Source organism: Anopheles stephensi, chromosome 3 (genome assembly GCF_013141755.1).
Source record: "Anopheles stephensi strain Indian chromosome 3, UCI_ANSTEP_V1.0, whole genome shotgun sequence".
Classification (NCBI taxonomy): Eukaryota; Metazoa; Arthropoda; class Insecta; order Diptera; family Culicidae; genus Anopheles; species Anopheles stephensi.
The window spans coordinates 46,159,097-46,172,653 of NC_050203.1; the positions used below are offsets into that span (position 1 = coordinate 46,159,097).

At 47.9% G+C, this 13,557-nt stretch overlaps 2 protein-coding genes across 2 annotated transcripts; both read right to left on the reverse strand.

Moving 5' to 3' along the window:
- Window positions 1-2,109: 2,109 nt before the first annotated feature.
- Window positions 2,110-3,431, reverse strand: LOC118509975 (rho GTPase-activating protein conundrum-like). Its single transcript, XM_036051355.1, has 5 exons — window positions 3,407-3,431; window positions 3,004-3,344; window positions 2,746-2,923; window positions 2,481-2,664; window positions 2,110-2,409 (listed from the first exon to the last, which is right to left on the reverse strand). Exons 1-5 carry the CDS (start codon window positions 3,429-3,431, stop codon window positions 2,250-2,252), a joined length of 888 nt encoding a protein of 295 aa, XP_035907248.1. The 3' UTR covers window positions 2,110-2,249.
- Window positions 3,432-4,489: 1,058 nt separating this feature from the next.
- On the reverse strand, window positions 4,490-12,293 carry LOC118509976. Its single transcript, XM_036051356.1, has 10 exons — window positions 12,088-12,293; window positions 11,518-11,967; window positions 10,607-11,442; window positions 10,441-10,531; window positions 10,264-10,374; window positions 6,883-7,062; window positions 6,508-6,813; window positions 5,622-6,427; window positions 5,442-5,532; window positions 4,490-5,372 (listed from the first exon to the last, which is right to left on the reverse strand). Exons 2-10 carry the CDS (start codon window positions 11,956-11,958, stop codon window positions 5,220-5,222), a joined length of 3,015 nt encoding a protein of 1,004 aa, XP_035907249.1. The 5' UTR covers window positions 11,959-11,967; window positions 12,088-12,293; the 3' UTR covers window positions 4,490-5,219.
- Window positions 12,294-13,557: the final 1,264 nt, after the last annotated feature.

The window sequence follows — 13,557 nt, forward strand, 5'->3', positions numbered from 1 at the left end:
AGTTTCCCCTTTTTTCAGCAGCCGGATCTCCGATGAAAACTCCTCTTGTTGCGCCAGCTTGCATAATGCGAGTTTAGCTGCTTCCAGGAATGTAGGTGTGATCGCGGATGAAGTAACTGGTGACGATTGTTGTAGGGATTCCTCCAATGATGCCATACAGACGATTGAATACGAAGTGGTAGGATGGGTTTTAGATGACACATTCTGATCAGCTGTAGTACCGGTCACTGCCCAACCGAAAGCACTATTAATCATGACGGGTTGATGAGGTGCGGGACGAAGCTGAGTTGCATTCTCAAATAATGCATGGTAATGACGAGCGCCGAGAATGATGTCAACGGTAGCAGATTTGTCGGACATAGGATCTGCTAAATTGATACCAGGCGGTATCTTCCATCTTCTTGGTACAAATATCGCGCGCTGGAAGATTCGCTATCAAATTGTCGACTCGCGCGCGCAGGATGAGCAATTCCGAAATTATCAATAATATTCACCAACGCAGTTTGGAGCAATACCTGCTCGGGTGCTTGCTGTAGTGCTGCTGCTGCAAATGTGCGTTGTGTGTTATCGGTGGCCGTGTGATCGTTAGTGGTGTTGTGTGTGGGATGTGGCGGAGCGGTGTAACTAGGGCTATTCGGCGCGAAGTGCAGTTTTGTGTGGTGTGCCAAATTGCAATACCGGCATTTGTAGTGCGACGGACAATCACGAGCCATATGATTCTCGCGTAAGCAATTTATGCATAAACGTGCGGTCATCGCGAAACGATAGCGATCCTTAGGCTCCATTCCTTCAAATCGTGGGCATTTTAGCAATGAATGCGAGGAATTGCATAAAATGCAATTTGGCCAAACCTAGCTTGCAAGTACCAAAACTAGCTTGACGCGGAAAGGTTATTCGCCGTGAGTGACTCAGTTCGTGACCCTGTGACGTATGATGGTTGTTTACTAACAACGTCTCCAATACACGCATACGACGGTGCAGGAATGTAATCAAACTGTCGTAACTAGGATCTGTGTTGTGAGATGCGTGCTCTTCCCAATCGCGTAATGTTGTAATTGGCAATTTAGTGCATAGTAGGTGCTCAAGTATACTGCCCCAAGAGTCCGTTTCTTCTCCTAAGTGTTGCAATATCTTTTTGTGCCTCTCAAATTCATCCACAAGATGGTGCAGTGTTGTAACGCTCTCCTTTTGAGCAGCCGGAATGGCAAACATTGCCTGCAAATGGCGTTTTTTCAGCAAATACTCATTAGAGTATCGCTCCGCCAAAGTGTTCCAGGCTAACGCATAATTAGCTGCGCTTATGGTGATTGATTCTATCACCTGAGCCGCTTCTTCTTTCACTGCGACGCGCAAAAAATGGAACTATTGTATCGCTGGTAGATCGCCGTTGTTATGAATCAAGCACTCAAATGTGTCGCGGAACGTCAACCATTGCATATAGTCGTCTGTGAATTCGGGCAGCACGATGGTGGGCAGCTAGATGCCGTTAAGTGGGTTCGATCCAGTGCTCGGGTGCGCGGTAGGAGCTAGCTTTGCCTGCAGTTGAGATTGGACATGAATCAATCTGTCCTCGAAATTCTCTCGTAATGAAGCATTCTGCGTTGTTTCTTGCAGCGTGGAAACGGAATCCTCCAACCCTTGTCCAACACTCTCTAGGTCCTTGCATAATGTTTCGAATTTCCTTAAACGAACCTCCACCTCTACTTGATCCCGTGCGTGAACGAAAACATCCAAAAATTTCACGTACCGCGTAAGGGACGCCAACAAAATTGTCCGACGGGACGCCAAAACAACGGGCGGTACGGGCATTGTGCAATCGTGTGTGTGTGTGAGTGGGTGACCTGCAGTGTAATGCGTGATGCGGCAAAAACAGCTGTACGGTGCACGAAAATCCAAACCTAATGTGGTACGACACAGAAAACGGTGAACGATGGGTCGATCAAACTCGCGAAAAACACCAGAAATTCGAGCTATATATCTTGCTCACGGCCTCCAGAAACCCACAATTATTTACAATCCTATTTTTTCCTATGTTTTACTAATCCTAGTTCTACGTTTAGATGTAAATGGCCAGGCTGAAGCAAGCATAAACACGCTACACGCATTGCATTAAGTTTTATTATAATTTATTAATATTTGGTCATTTTTGTTGAGCGACAATCATCAGCAGCAAATAGCAAATTTGGAACACAGTCTCCATCAACATGGTCAGTCAAAATGGTAGCACACAGTTACTTCAAACGGCCCGTTCACATGGCAATGACAATCTTGCCCTGCTCGATTAGACGCTGTGGTACGACCCATAAGCTGTCGGCCATGCCTAGGAGCACGTTGGTGAGCTGACAACACTTTTCAGCCATCTGTGTTTGCGCTCCCATATCGTCCTTGTGGTCTGGTGGATGCACAAATCTGCAAATCAAAGCATGGGAGTTGTAATTTGAATCCGTGAAGGATGAAGATGACAGACTATCGGCGCTTACGTTGGTGGAAAGAACGAGGGCGCAATGATCGTTGCCACGTTCTGTTGGGACATTCGGTTCAGGTGTTGCTGCTCCACTACTCGACGGAAGAAATGCAACAGCGCGCGCAGTGTGTTGCGATTTTCGTGCGGCAGTAGTTGGCAAAGCACCGTCAGCGCTTTACACTGATCGTGTGGAGGTAAAACTAAAGGGAAAGTAATAGAAAACTCGTCAGTCAGCTCACTCGTTAAGCTTTCCCTACTACTAAAATCCGCCCGCAACTTACCGTTCGCTTGAAAGAAAAGGTGCACCAAATCGTTGGTCAAGAGTGGCTGCGACAAGTCCCTTAGCCAACGCTTCAATAGCGAGCTGAGATCATGCACACCCGCTTCCTTGATCAGCGGATCGATCTTTTCCGGTTTGCGGTAGAAATTGTGCTCGATCTCATTGTACAGGGCGTCGATCTGGATGGAAAAGGGAGTCGAACAATGGAATGAGACTGATCTCTGTAGCGCCACCATCACACCATCACGACCAAACCTACCCTCTGTTTGTTTCCCGATACTCGCAAAATGCCTTCCTCCCTAGCACCGCGCACTGCCAGCTCGGACAGTATGACCTGCAGCACTAGCGGTACCAAGGTCACGGTCGTATCCTTTCCGGTGAATACCTGCTGGTCGCGGTGAATAAGTGTATTCAGCGACACACCAAAGACACCGTTGCCTTTCTCCTTGCGCGTTGGCTTAAACGGTTTCTGTCTGACCGGGGATACGCGATGCTTGTCGAAGAGGGATTCCAGCTCGAGCCACAGAAGCGGTTGCAGCCGCTTCCATTCATCCTCCGATAACTGGTCAATGTCGATTTGGCAAGGTTCGCGAGCCGTTTCTACGGGTTTCGCGGGATGGTCTACTGCCGTCAAAACCGTCTCATCGGTCGTGCTGTCGAACCTGACTCCAAATACGTCCCGTACATCCCGTTTGTTTGTCGGTCGGTTGCGCGTGCAGTAGAGCGCCACGCGCTGTATTCGTGATCGTTTTCTGGCCTGTCGCGGAGCTAGGTTTGTCGCTGACTGCTCGCGAGCCTGTCGTATGGAAAGGGAACGATACAGAAATCGAGTAAGAGATACAGAAAACTTCATCGGAGGTCTTGTCAACAAGGTAACCTTAAGCATCTTTCGCAAATATGTGAGGCTTTCATCCGTGATGGGTGAATAGCTCACACAACACCCATCATCGTCCGCTTTGTACGCTTTCAAAGAGAAAGACTATCACAAAAATAGAATTAATCCGATATGTTGAACGAACGACAACGGCTCACAACAATGGTGAATCGGTTAAGGGATGTTTACCCTTTTCGATTGTCTTCCTAGCAAGCACAAAAGAGCTTTTATCGCCATCGTGCCGTAAAACGTCTGAACTGGATCACGATTGAAAAATTATTAAACTCGTAACCATCGCATGCATTAACATCAATGACTACTCGAACCAATATCCCAGAAATGTGCATTTATCAGTGGGTACTACGATACGCTCAGTGACTACTAAGATTCGCGACATCAACAATCAGGGTTTTCAATTGGCTTGTGTTGTAAGGTCTGTGGAGGGAAATGATAGATTCGGAATTTGTAATTCATTTCAGAGTAGTTTAGTTCGATTTCAGTGTTGGAAATAGTTTAAGCTAAAAGATAACTTTTGCATACTTACAGTGAATTTAAATCGGCCATCAGCTTTTGAAAATAGTTACCTAAATGTGTCGTTAGCCAAGACTTGAAGAATGAAGAGAGTTTTGTTCCTAAATTTTGCATATTTTTTGGAGTGTTACTCGTGCTAGCGCTACTCACGTGCTGCCCTCTGTGCTTGACGAAATCTGTAGGATGGGGCGTAAGTCTGCAGAAGAGTGTGCGGGACAGGATCTTGTTCGCAGCGTTCAGCACTGTGATGGTTCGGAAGATAGCACAGTCCAATCCAATGGGTGAATGACACACAGTATGCCACTCGTCCAACTGCACATAAATAGCCTCAGTTAATAAACATGTTTCCATTTTTATTCACTCCCACTTTACAGGAACAGTAAGATACATTCACCAAGTAAAACGAATACCTCTTAAGAATATTGCTGTAAAATACAATTTCTCCTACCATTAGCACGTTTGCTAGCTATTTTCAACTCGTCACTTCGTCCCTTGCTGGAGAAATTCGTTCTGAATTCTCTCTTTGTTTATTTTGTTGTTGTTGTCAGTCGATTTTACTTAGCAAAAAATTTATAACGTTAACAAAAAGTGCTGCTCTATGGTGTAATGGTAATTGAGCAATTTTGGTATGTTTTCAAAGTCACTAGTGGTATGGGTAGAATTTAACCTAATATTAGGGTGCGAAACGAAAAATCAGACGGAATGCGAACCAAATAATCTCTATCTAACACCTGAAACGTCCGACGCTTGTGCCGTGGTCGACCGTTCATTTGGCACTTGAATATCTTAAGCACTGAATACACAAGGGGAAGGCAAGAAAACCAATAGGAAAAGAGTCATCCTAAGCGTAAACGATTGTTAGACCGCACGAGCTAGGGGGAGGGAAAGGTGATAATACGTATAATACGTACGTACGTAACTATCTTTGCGTACTGCTCGTTCTTTGGGAATGCCCGTTCCGTCCATCTGCTTACTGTAAGGCACTTTGCAGGATATTAGCTTCATCGATGATTACACTATTAACGACATTGGTGTATTGGTGGTGGTCCAGCAAAACGGAAAGCCTCTCTCTAGCTTTGCAGCTCTTCGTACGGTACCGACTGCTCCGTGTTTTGTGACCATTTTTTAATGCTACAGAAGAGAAACACCGCTGTCATGATGGTGCCGATGGAACCAAAGAATACAGCCACGTAGATCCCAAGCGATGGTAAAGCGAGCGCCAACTGAAACATAATAGAGCGGATACGGATTAGGTGAAGCACATTGACTCGCTGTACCATCGAACCAGGTACCTTTGCCTGTTCGGCCAGCTCTTGGGTGAGGGTGGCACGCTGCCGGAACCATAACATCGGTATCATCACATCCGGTACATGCTTGTAGAAACTGGTATGGGCGGAAAAAAAACGGCAGAAATCAGATTTGATGGACATGGCCGATACATCCGACATCGACCAGAGCCCGGCTGCGCTTACCTGAACCCACTTATCGGCTGCAGGTGTTCGTTGATCTGCAGCTGGGCACGCACATCCAGCGGTATGCCCGTGTTCGGCTCGATCGCCATATAAAACTCGTGCTCCGTACGGTTCGGCCGCAGTCCGGTGACGGCTGTTTGGTAGCTTTCATCTGCCAGATAAAAGTGTGGGAACGAAACGAACGTGGGCGAGCCGTACTTGCAGGCAGACGCATTGAACACGCCCGGCTTCAGGTCGGGACAGTGGGCCGGATCGGCATTGCACCAGCAGCTAGCCTCGGGATACTTCACCCCATTATCGAACACCCGGTCGTCACCGACATACTTCGTGCCCTGGATGTTGTACAGCGCGACTTGCTCGTCCGCCTGCAGCGTTATCGAACGGCAAATGTCCGACGGGAAGAGTGTGATGTTCGGGGGAGTTTGGCTAGTGGCGGGCCACAGTTCGCCGGAGGTACCGTACACTTCGCCACACTTGCCCCGATACATGCCGGTCCGGGGGGCACCGTTCCACTGCGTTAGAAAGCCCATCCGCTCCAACCCATCGGCACCCGTGTTCATCGTGAACGTACCATCGAACGTGTCACTTAGATTGCGCCCCACAAACCAACCAAACTTGTCGAACGGTATGTTCAGCTCCGGAGTGTGGAGTGCCTTCAGCAGATCCAGCAGTGGATCTTTGACACCCTCAAACATCAGCTCCCGCACTGGTTTGTTTTTCCACAGCAAGGAGCCGTCCGTTTTGAGTAAGAGATCAATGGCTGGTTTCAGCAGCGAGTTTGTATTGCGCAGGAAGTGGGCAGCATTCTGGAGTGAAAAGAAATAATGTACAGCGTAAGCGAATGGAGCTCCGGGGACGGCTAAGACAGCGTGGTGCACTTGCTTACCAGCGTGATAACGTTCAAGTTTGTAACCTCGTCGTCCAGCGTGCCTTTGGATAGCTCCGGTACAAAGTGCCACGTACGGCGCTGCTCGTACGTTACCGTGTTGTTCGCGTTCCACACTAGATTGACCCGTTCGTGGACCTCGGAGAAGGTGTACGGTCCCATTTCCACAAAGTGCGGCTTTGCGCTTGGATTCGTCTTGAGCTCGTCGGGATTGGTCCAGTTGAAGAAATACACCTCCAGGTACATGGGAATCGGTGTTCTGATCCAGTTGTCATAATTGGACGATCCATTCTTGATTACAAGTTTCTGTGGAGCAGACGGGAATGGGGGGGTCAAGGCGATCGTAGCTAAAGCTCACGTGGGGTGGTAACTCACATTGTGAAGCACCTGCTCCGACATCGACGGCCACAGGACGCCTAGCGCAATGGCCAGTAGTATGAGGAATGCCGAGCAGCCGAGCGATATAAACTTTTTCTGGAAGTCTGTACATGGTGAACACATTGTGTGTAGCAAGATGGGGTTTGGATTGGTTTGGATTTTTGGTAGAGGATTATGCTAGGAAACGAAACGGTTCGCTATTGCCTTTGGTGGAGTTGTGGTCGCTCCGGGTACGGCAGTCTATAGGCTCTTTGCACTATATTATCAACTCATTCGGCTGCTCATCGGGAACGCGCTGATGGGGAGAGAAGGGATGGTAAGCATATTATTGACTGATTCTGCAGAAAATGCACTCAACTTATGTTGTAATGAAGAGAGAAGCAAGACTCCTCCCTTCTGACCAGTTCGTCGACTTTACGCTTATCGTTAGCCCACATATTTATCGCATAGTGTGTCAAGCCCACCCACACGCTACCACATGTGCGTGCTCTGTCCTCTGCACATGATAAAATATTATTCATTCATCATCACACAAACCCACCCGATGGCCATCCGGGTCCAATGCATAATCGCCCGAGTGTGTGCAGTATACTTCGCAAAATGGATTTATGTTCGGCACATCTTTCCGGTGCAGTTTGTTGCATGGTGTGCAGCTGATAATTGAATTAGTATTTCAAATTCCTTTACAGCCTTGTGTTGACTGTTACGCGTTTCACGACAAAACAAAAGCAACAGCTTAGTGACTCATCACAATCAATTCTACCATCGGCCACAGTCGCATGAGGGGTGAGCTACGCGGTGTTTGCAGCAAACCACAGGTGAGAGGCCGTTATATCATTACGGACGACCTTGCCCGGATCGTGTGCAGCGCTGGCTCGCTGTGGGGAGAGAAATTGAGCTGGGCTTGCCATTACGTGCGGGCCAACCAACGTGATGCAATTTCGAGATCGCCTCGCACCAATGACTCCTGCTGTAGACAATCGTTACGTCGTTCGTATGCTTCGATCTGAGGCATCGTGTGGGATAATGTTTACTGGCTGACTACTGATAAACAGCGCCAAGCGCAGGACTGAATACTGCTGATAATCATTGTTTGTTTTTGCGCGTCAATTTTATTCCTTGACCTAAGGCGATTGCTCTCACTGTTTATGTTCCTGGCGCCACCACACCACCTCGATCTCGATGGTCATTTGTGGCTACCTCACTTCGATCGACGTACTAAAAATGCACTGTATTTAACGATGTGAGAGACGCTAAAACGCCTGGATTTACAGTGAAGAATGAGAGTGATTCATACCACCAGAACGCACTTAGTCATTCTTAACTTTACGTTGCAAATAGATCCATTACGGGCAATGCACAGCTGGATGCAGCTTTCCCTCTAAGCGTGTGGAAAGTCTCGATTTCACGAAAATGCCCACAAACTCCACCGAAAGCACCGTTTTACGTACACAACATTACCTTTTACTTCTCACCCGCCGCGAACGAATTCCACTTCGATCACTTGCGCCGTACGAACGAAAACAAAGCGAGCCGTGCAATGATATGTTGAAAGTTGTTGCCTGTCAAACCGGCTGCTGCTGTCAAATCCAGAGGTGTCAAACTCGTAAACAAAGATGCAAATTTGAATTTTTGTCAAGATTTTGCTGAATATGCTGAATCGATCATGCTTTTAATAGAAGACGACAAATTACTGGCGCCACATGGTTTGTGCTTTAATTTAAATTCTTTTTATTTTTAACCATCCTGACTCTTGTCTGACGCACAAACATGATTATTTCAGGGAATATCAAGTCCCGGCAGGCAGAACATCTAGCGTATTTCTTATTTTTGTTATAATGTATGAAGCTGATCCGATTATTTAAATCTTTTCTTATTTAAACATCTTTAAAAAAGCGGCCTCAACTGTCAAGCAATTTAGTCGGTACAGAGGCCCCCGAGTTCAATTTTTAAAAATACTCGCCGATACACGGCTTTTGTGTTTGTGCATTTGTACTTATTTTTATTTCACATAAAACACAATAAAACGAACATTAAAAACAAATGTAAAATACGAGGCCGCGCGCGAGCCACGTCTATCCCGGAACCGTGATGAGCAGAGAGTGTGAGTAAGGATCCGCCTGATCCTTACTCGCGAAACTTCCACGCTCTTAAAGTGCATCCCCGATCGTCGCTAGAGCGAGACAGCCATATCCGCTACACATCGGATGCTGTCAGTTCCCAGACGGCATAGAGCGCACGGTTAGGCTACGTTCTAATCAGGCTGCAACAACGGCTACTTTCCACCCGTGGTGGGTATAATGGCCTCGGATAAGGCACCTCGAGTATGATGGTCGAAGGTGAGGGGTCTCGCTTAAAGGACCCACTCCCCTAAGATAAGTCCTCCCCGACCAAGGACCAAAAAGAACGATGGTCAGTTTGTGACCTTTGATCTGCCGCAAACCTCTCCTCCTTCTTCTTGGCCTAACGACCTGCTAGGTCAGCAATGGCTTAGCAATGGTTCTGGATGGGATTCTGGCCATGTCCCATCGTGCGAAGACCGGCACCGTTATCGCCTCCACTACTGCGCCGTTCCAAGCATCCTTAAACCTCACAAAAAAGTCAGTCCACTATTCGTTTATGCGCCACAAGGACCGTCATTTCAAGCTCGTTGTGAGCCTGTACTCTGCTCACAGGACGCTGCCTTGTGTCGATGTAATTTGATGTGACCACTGATTGATAAAGATAGGTTCAGAAAAAAATCGGAAAAGCATGATGTTACGATTTGCCGATAGAGATAAGATACAGGGTGACGGCGATATGGCGGATTTATCGGTTCACAAAACACAGAAGAATAAAAAACAACAGCGCTTTATCGGCTAGTTTAAAATAGACGCATATTTGTGCGCTTTATCAAAATGAGACATTAGCCTGATCGTGTTAAGATAGTGGAGGAAGAACGATATGGATCGGCTCTTCCGAAGAACGCGATGTTGTTTGTAAGTGCGATCCTGTTGGCTGGCTGAACCAACAAAGAGCCCCAAAACGATGGAGGTACAGAGCACAATTTCATAAAACAGACAACCACTATAAAACTACTCAGGTACGTTTGGAACTGCGAAAGAAATAATCCTTTGCTATCGATAAAGCCAATCCAAAGGAATGTAGTGGCATGGTGCAACACTTGAAGTGGTGGATTTTATGCCGTAATCAGTTTGCACCAACTGACTCGAGGTCAACGTCCATGCTAGCAAAAGGGTCCAGCGTAGTTATCCCAATCTGAGCAACGCTCCGCTTTTTATTACTGAAAAATCCTTACAATAATGTTTAAACAATTAATTAGTGAATCACTGAATCAGGTTTCTGTCGTATCGACAGGTAGGTAAGTGTTTAACGTTAGTCCTTCCACACAAAGAAAGCTGCGTAAAGCGTCAGTCCGAGAAGTAATGCACCGACACCACACAGGGCGAATGCCGTGTAGATAAAGCCCCATCGAAGGTCTTCGATAAGCTGGAATGATACAGTTTGAGTGAGTTCGGTTTGCTCTCGACGAAGATCGGGTTCGTGCTAGCTTACCTTAAGATCGTCAGCAATATTTTCCGTCAGCACCATGCGCTGCTCGATCCAGAACGCGGGTATAATAATGTCCGGTACGCCTTGGAACAAACTGCAATGGAAGCGTTATCTATCAGACGTGCTGAAGATTTTTGATATTTTCACAGCGAAAGGGCACTATACTTACGCCATTCCATTGTCTCTGAGATGCATGTTGTACTGAATGCGACCATTGGCGGTCATGGGAATTCCCGAGAAGGGATGCAGCGCAAAGCGGAACTCGTGCTTGGCACGGTCCGGGTTCATGCCGGTGATCGCAGTACGGTAGCTGGGATGTGCGAGATAGAAATGCGGATAGCTCACGACGAGCGGTGCACCGAACTTGCACTCGGACACGTCGAGCACACCGGGCAGATAGAGCGGACACTGTTCGACCGGCGACGTACACTGGCATTCCGTTTCGGGAATCGTGTTCCCGTTGTCAAAGTTTCGCGCATCGCCCACCCACAGCTCCCCGTCCAGTCCGTGCACCGTGAACTCACGCTCGTGCCGCAGCGTGATCGCACTGCACAGATCCGGCAGGAAGAGGTTGAGCGGGGGAAAGCTGTCCAAACTGCGTCCCATCGGGGGCCACACTTCACCCGCCGATCCACGCACCTGTCCGCAAACGCCACGGTAGTTGGGCACCTGGGGAGCATTGTTCCACTGGCGCATGACGCCCGTGTTGATGTGATGGTCGGTGCCCGTGCCCATCTGGAACGTGCCGTCGTAGGTGAGACTCTCGTTGCGCTCCACAAACCATCCGAACCCTTCCCACGGTGGCAGGCTGATGTCTGGCGCGGAGCCGGGCGGTAATATGGCAAGCAAATCGCGCAACGTAGTCAGTAGCAGGTCGGGATGTCCATCGAACAGCATTTCATGTACTGGCACATCTTCGTACAGAAAATCGGCCAGGTTGTTGGCCATGATGATACCGTCGAGCAGGGGCAGCAAAGGATCCCCTTCGAGCGTTTTACCGACGGTCTAAGGAAAAGGATAATGGTATCAGAGACGGCATTTCCTATCCATCACCCGCCCGCCCGCCCCCCTTCTTCTTACCGCCAGCACTGGATTGAGCGTGGTGACCCGATCGTTGAAGTAATCACCGTTCGACTGTTCGGGAATGTAGTGCCAGATGCGTTTCTGGTTGAAGGTGATCGTATCGTTCGCGTTGAACGACACCATACCACGCTCGTGCCGCTCGGAGAACACGTACGGGCCCATCTGCACAAAGTTTGGCCGCACGTTCGGGTCCCGGAGCTGTTCCGGATTGGTCCAGTTGAACAGGTAGATGTCGAAGTAGATCGGCACCTCACCGTCGAAGAAGTTCTCGTACACACGGGCACCCTCCTTGATGCGGAACTCGGTCAGTGCCACCGCATCGATGATGGCCGGCAGACCGAACCCGAAAAAGGCGGCCGCCACAAAGATGGCCACGACACCGCCAAACGCCCACAGCTTTTTGGCGGTGTTGGAGTATCGCTTCGAACAGCAGCACATGGTTGCGGCCTGACCTCACGCAGAGAATTTTCGACAAGTTCGACAGAAAGAAAGAGCCCTGTTAGCAGCACTCCCTTGTTGGCCAGCCGTACGTGGCACTGTGCTTCGAACGACTGTTCTACCACTAACCTTTTGACACTGCCAATTCCAAGATGGAACCGCTGGCAGCAAGAAGAGCTCGAGCTAGATTACGCGGCCCAGACCTTGCCTTTATCGGAACGAATTCAGATTTTTACTTCGCGTACGTTACGAAGATATTGTTTTTTTTTTCTACGGTTTTGCTTTTCTGTTACCATTTACTCCTTTGTGTGGCAGCTCGTGCTGGGTACTATAAAGATAAACTGGCAGATTAGGGAATAGGGTGGGTGTGCTTGTTGTTGTACGATTGTGCGTAGTACATCACTTATCGAAGATCGATAGATCGATTAAAAACCGTTGTACAATGAGCACAGTCGCAGCGGCGGCAATCAGTGAGATAGTTGCAATCGATAGCTCTTCACCATGGTATTAATCGATCCATCACAGGCTTAGGATTATGCTTTTGGCAGCAATTACTTTAGATGCACTTTTGTGTATAATGAGCACGATCGACAGGAAGATGGCCGTTAGTAGGAGAAAACACACCAACCTCCTACATGCTGCTTACCGCTATAAGCCTCCAATTCAAACCAACACCACATTCACCTGCCGCATTGATCGGTAACGGACCTCGAAAAAGGAGTAAAACACGCTGGGACAATTAAAGCCCCCCCGTAGTAGGAACTGTTCTGAGCTATTGTTTGCACCTCTGTCGTCAGCAAATGGGCCGAAGGTGCATGGAGCACAGCCGATCACCACACCGATCTTATCTCCTGGAGTACCTGGCTGGTGGTTGATGTTGGCGGATTAAGATGCCCTGATAAGACGAAGTATTTGAGAAGGCGTGCGGATAAGCTCCAGTGTCCACCCCCTCAAGTTCTGCGATAAAAAATCTTATCGCTGGTATAGGCATTTATTGATGACGGCTAGATCGGTCAGGTCAATACCATGCCACGCACGCCGTTGGGTGAACGAAAACCGGAGTGTAACGGGCATTCCGTACGTCAGAGGCAGTTGGCTAGCATGGAACGAAACAGTACGCCGATTTTAATCTTAACATTGAAACTTTTAGTAAATAACATTAACAGTGAAAAACAATTATCAACCCAAACAACCCTGCAGATCATTCAAACCGTCAACTGTTTTGGCTTGCCTCTAGCAAAAGTCCAATGTAAACTAAACAGTCGAGGGCTTCGATCGGTTTGGTAGGCAGGGAGTGCTCGGATAATTATTGGCTATAATTAAAATCACATTTGTTTCAAATTCATATTCAAATTCAAAATCCGATTGTCATCAACATAAAATACTTTAGAAGCTTCAATCTACAGCACAGAGATTGGGGAGATAGAGTGTGCATAGCAACCTGCAAACGATCTGTCCGAGCATTTTCGTCTGTAAATTCTTCAAAACCTTTTGGGGTATCTCGACAATAAAGAGCCACGTTTGCCCTTTGGGGAGGCTAAAAATTACAGTTCAAACCTTAAAGGTCGAATGTTATTCTAATAACCGGACGCATTTCAA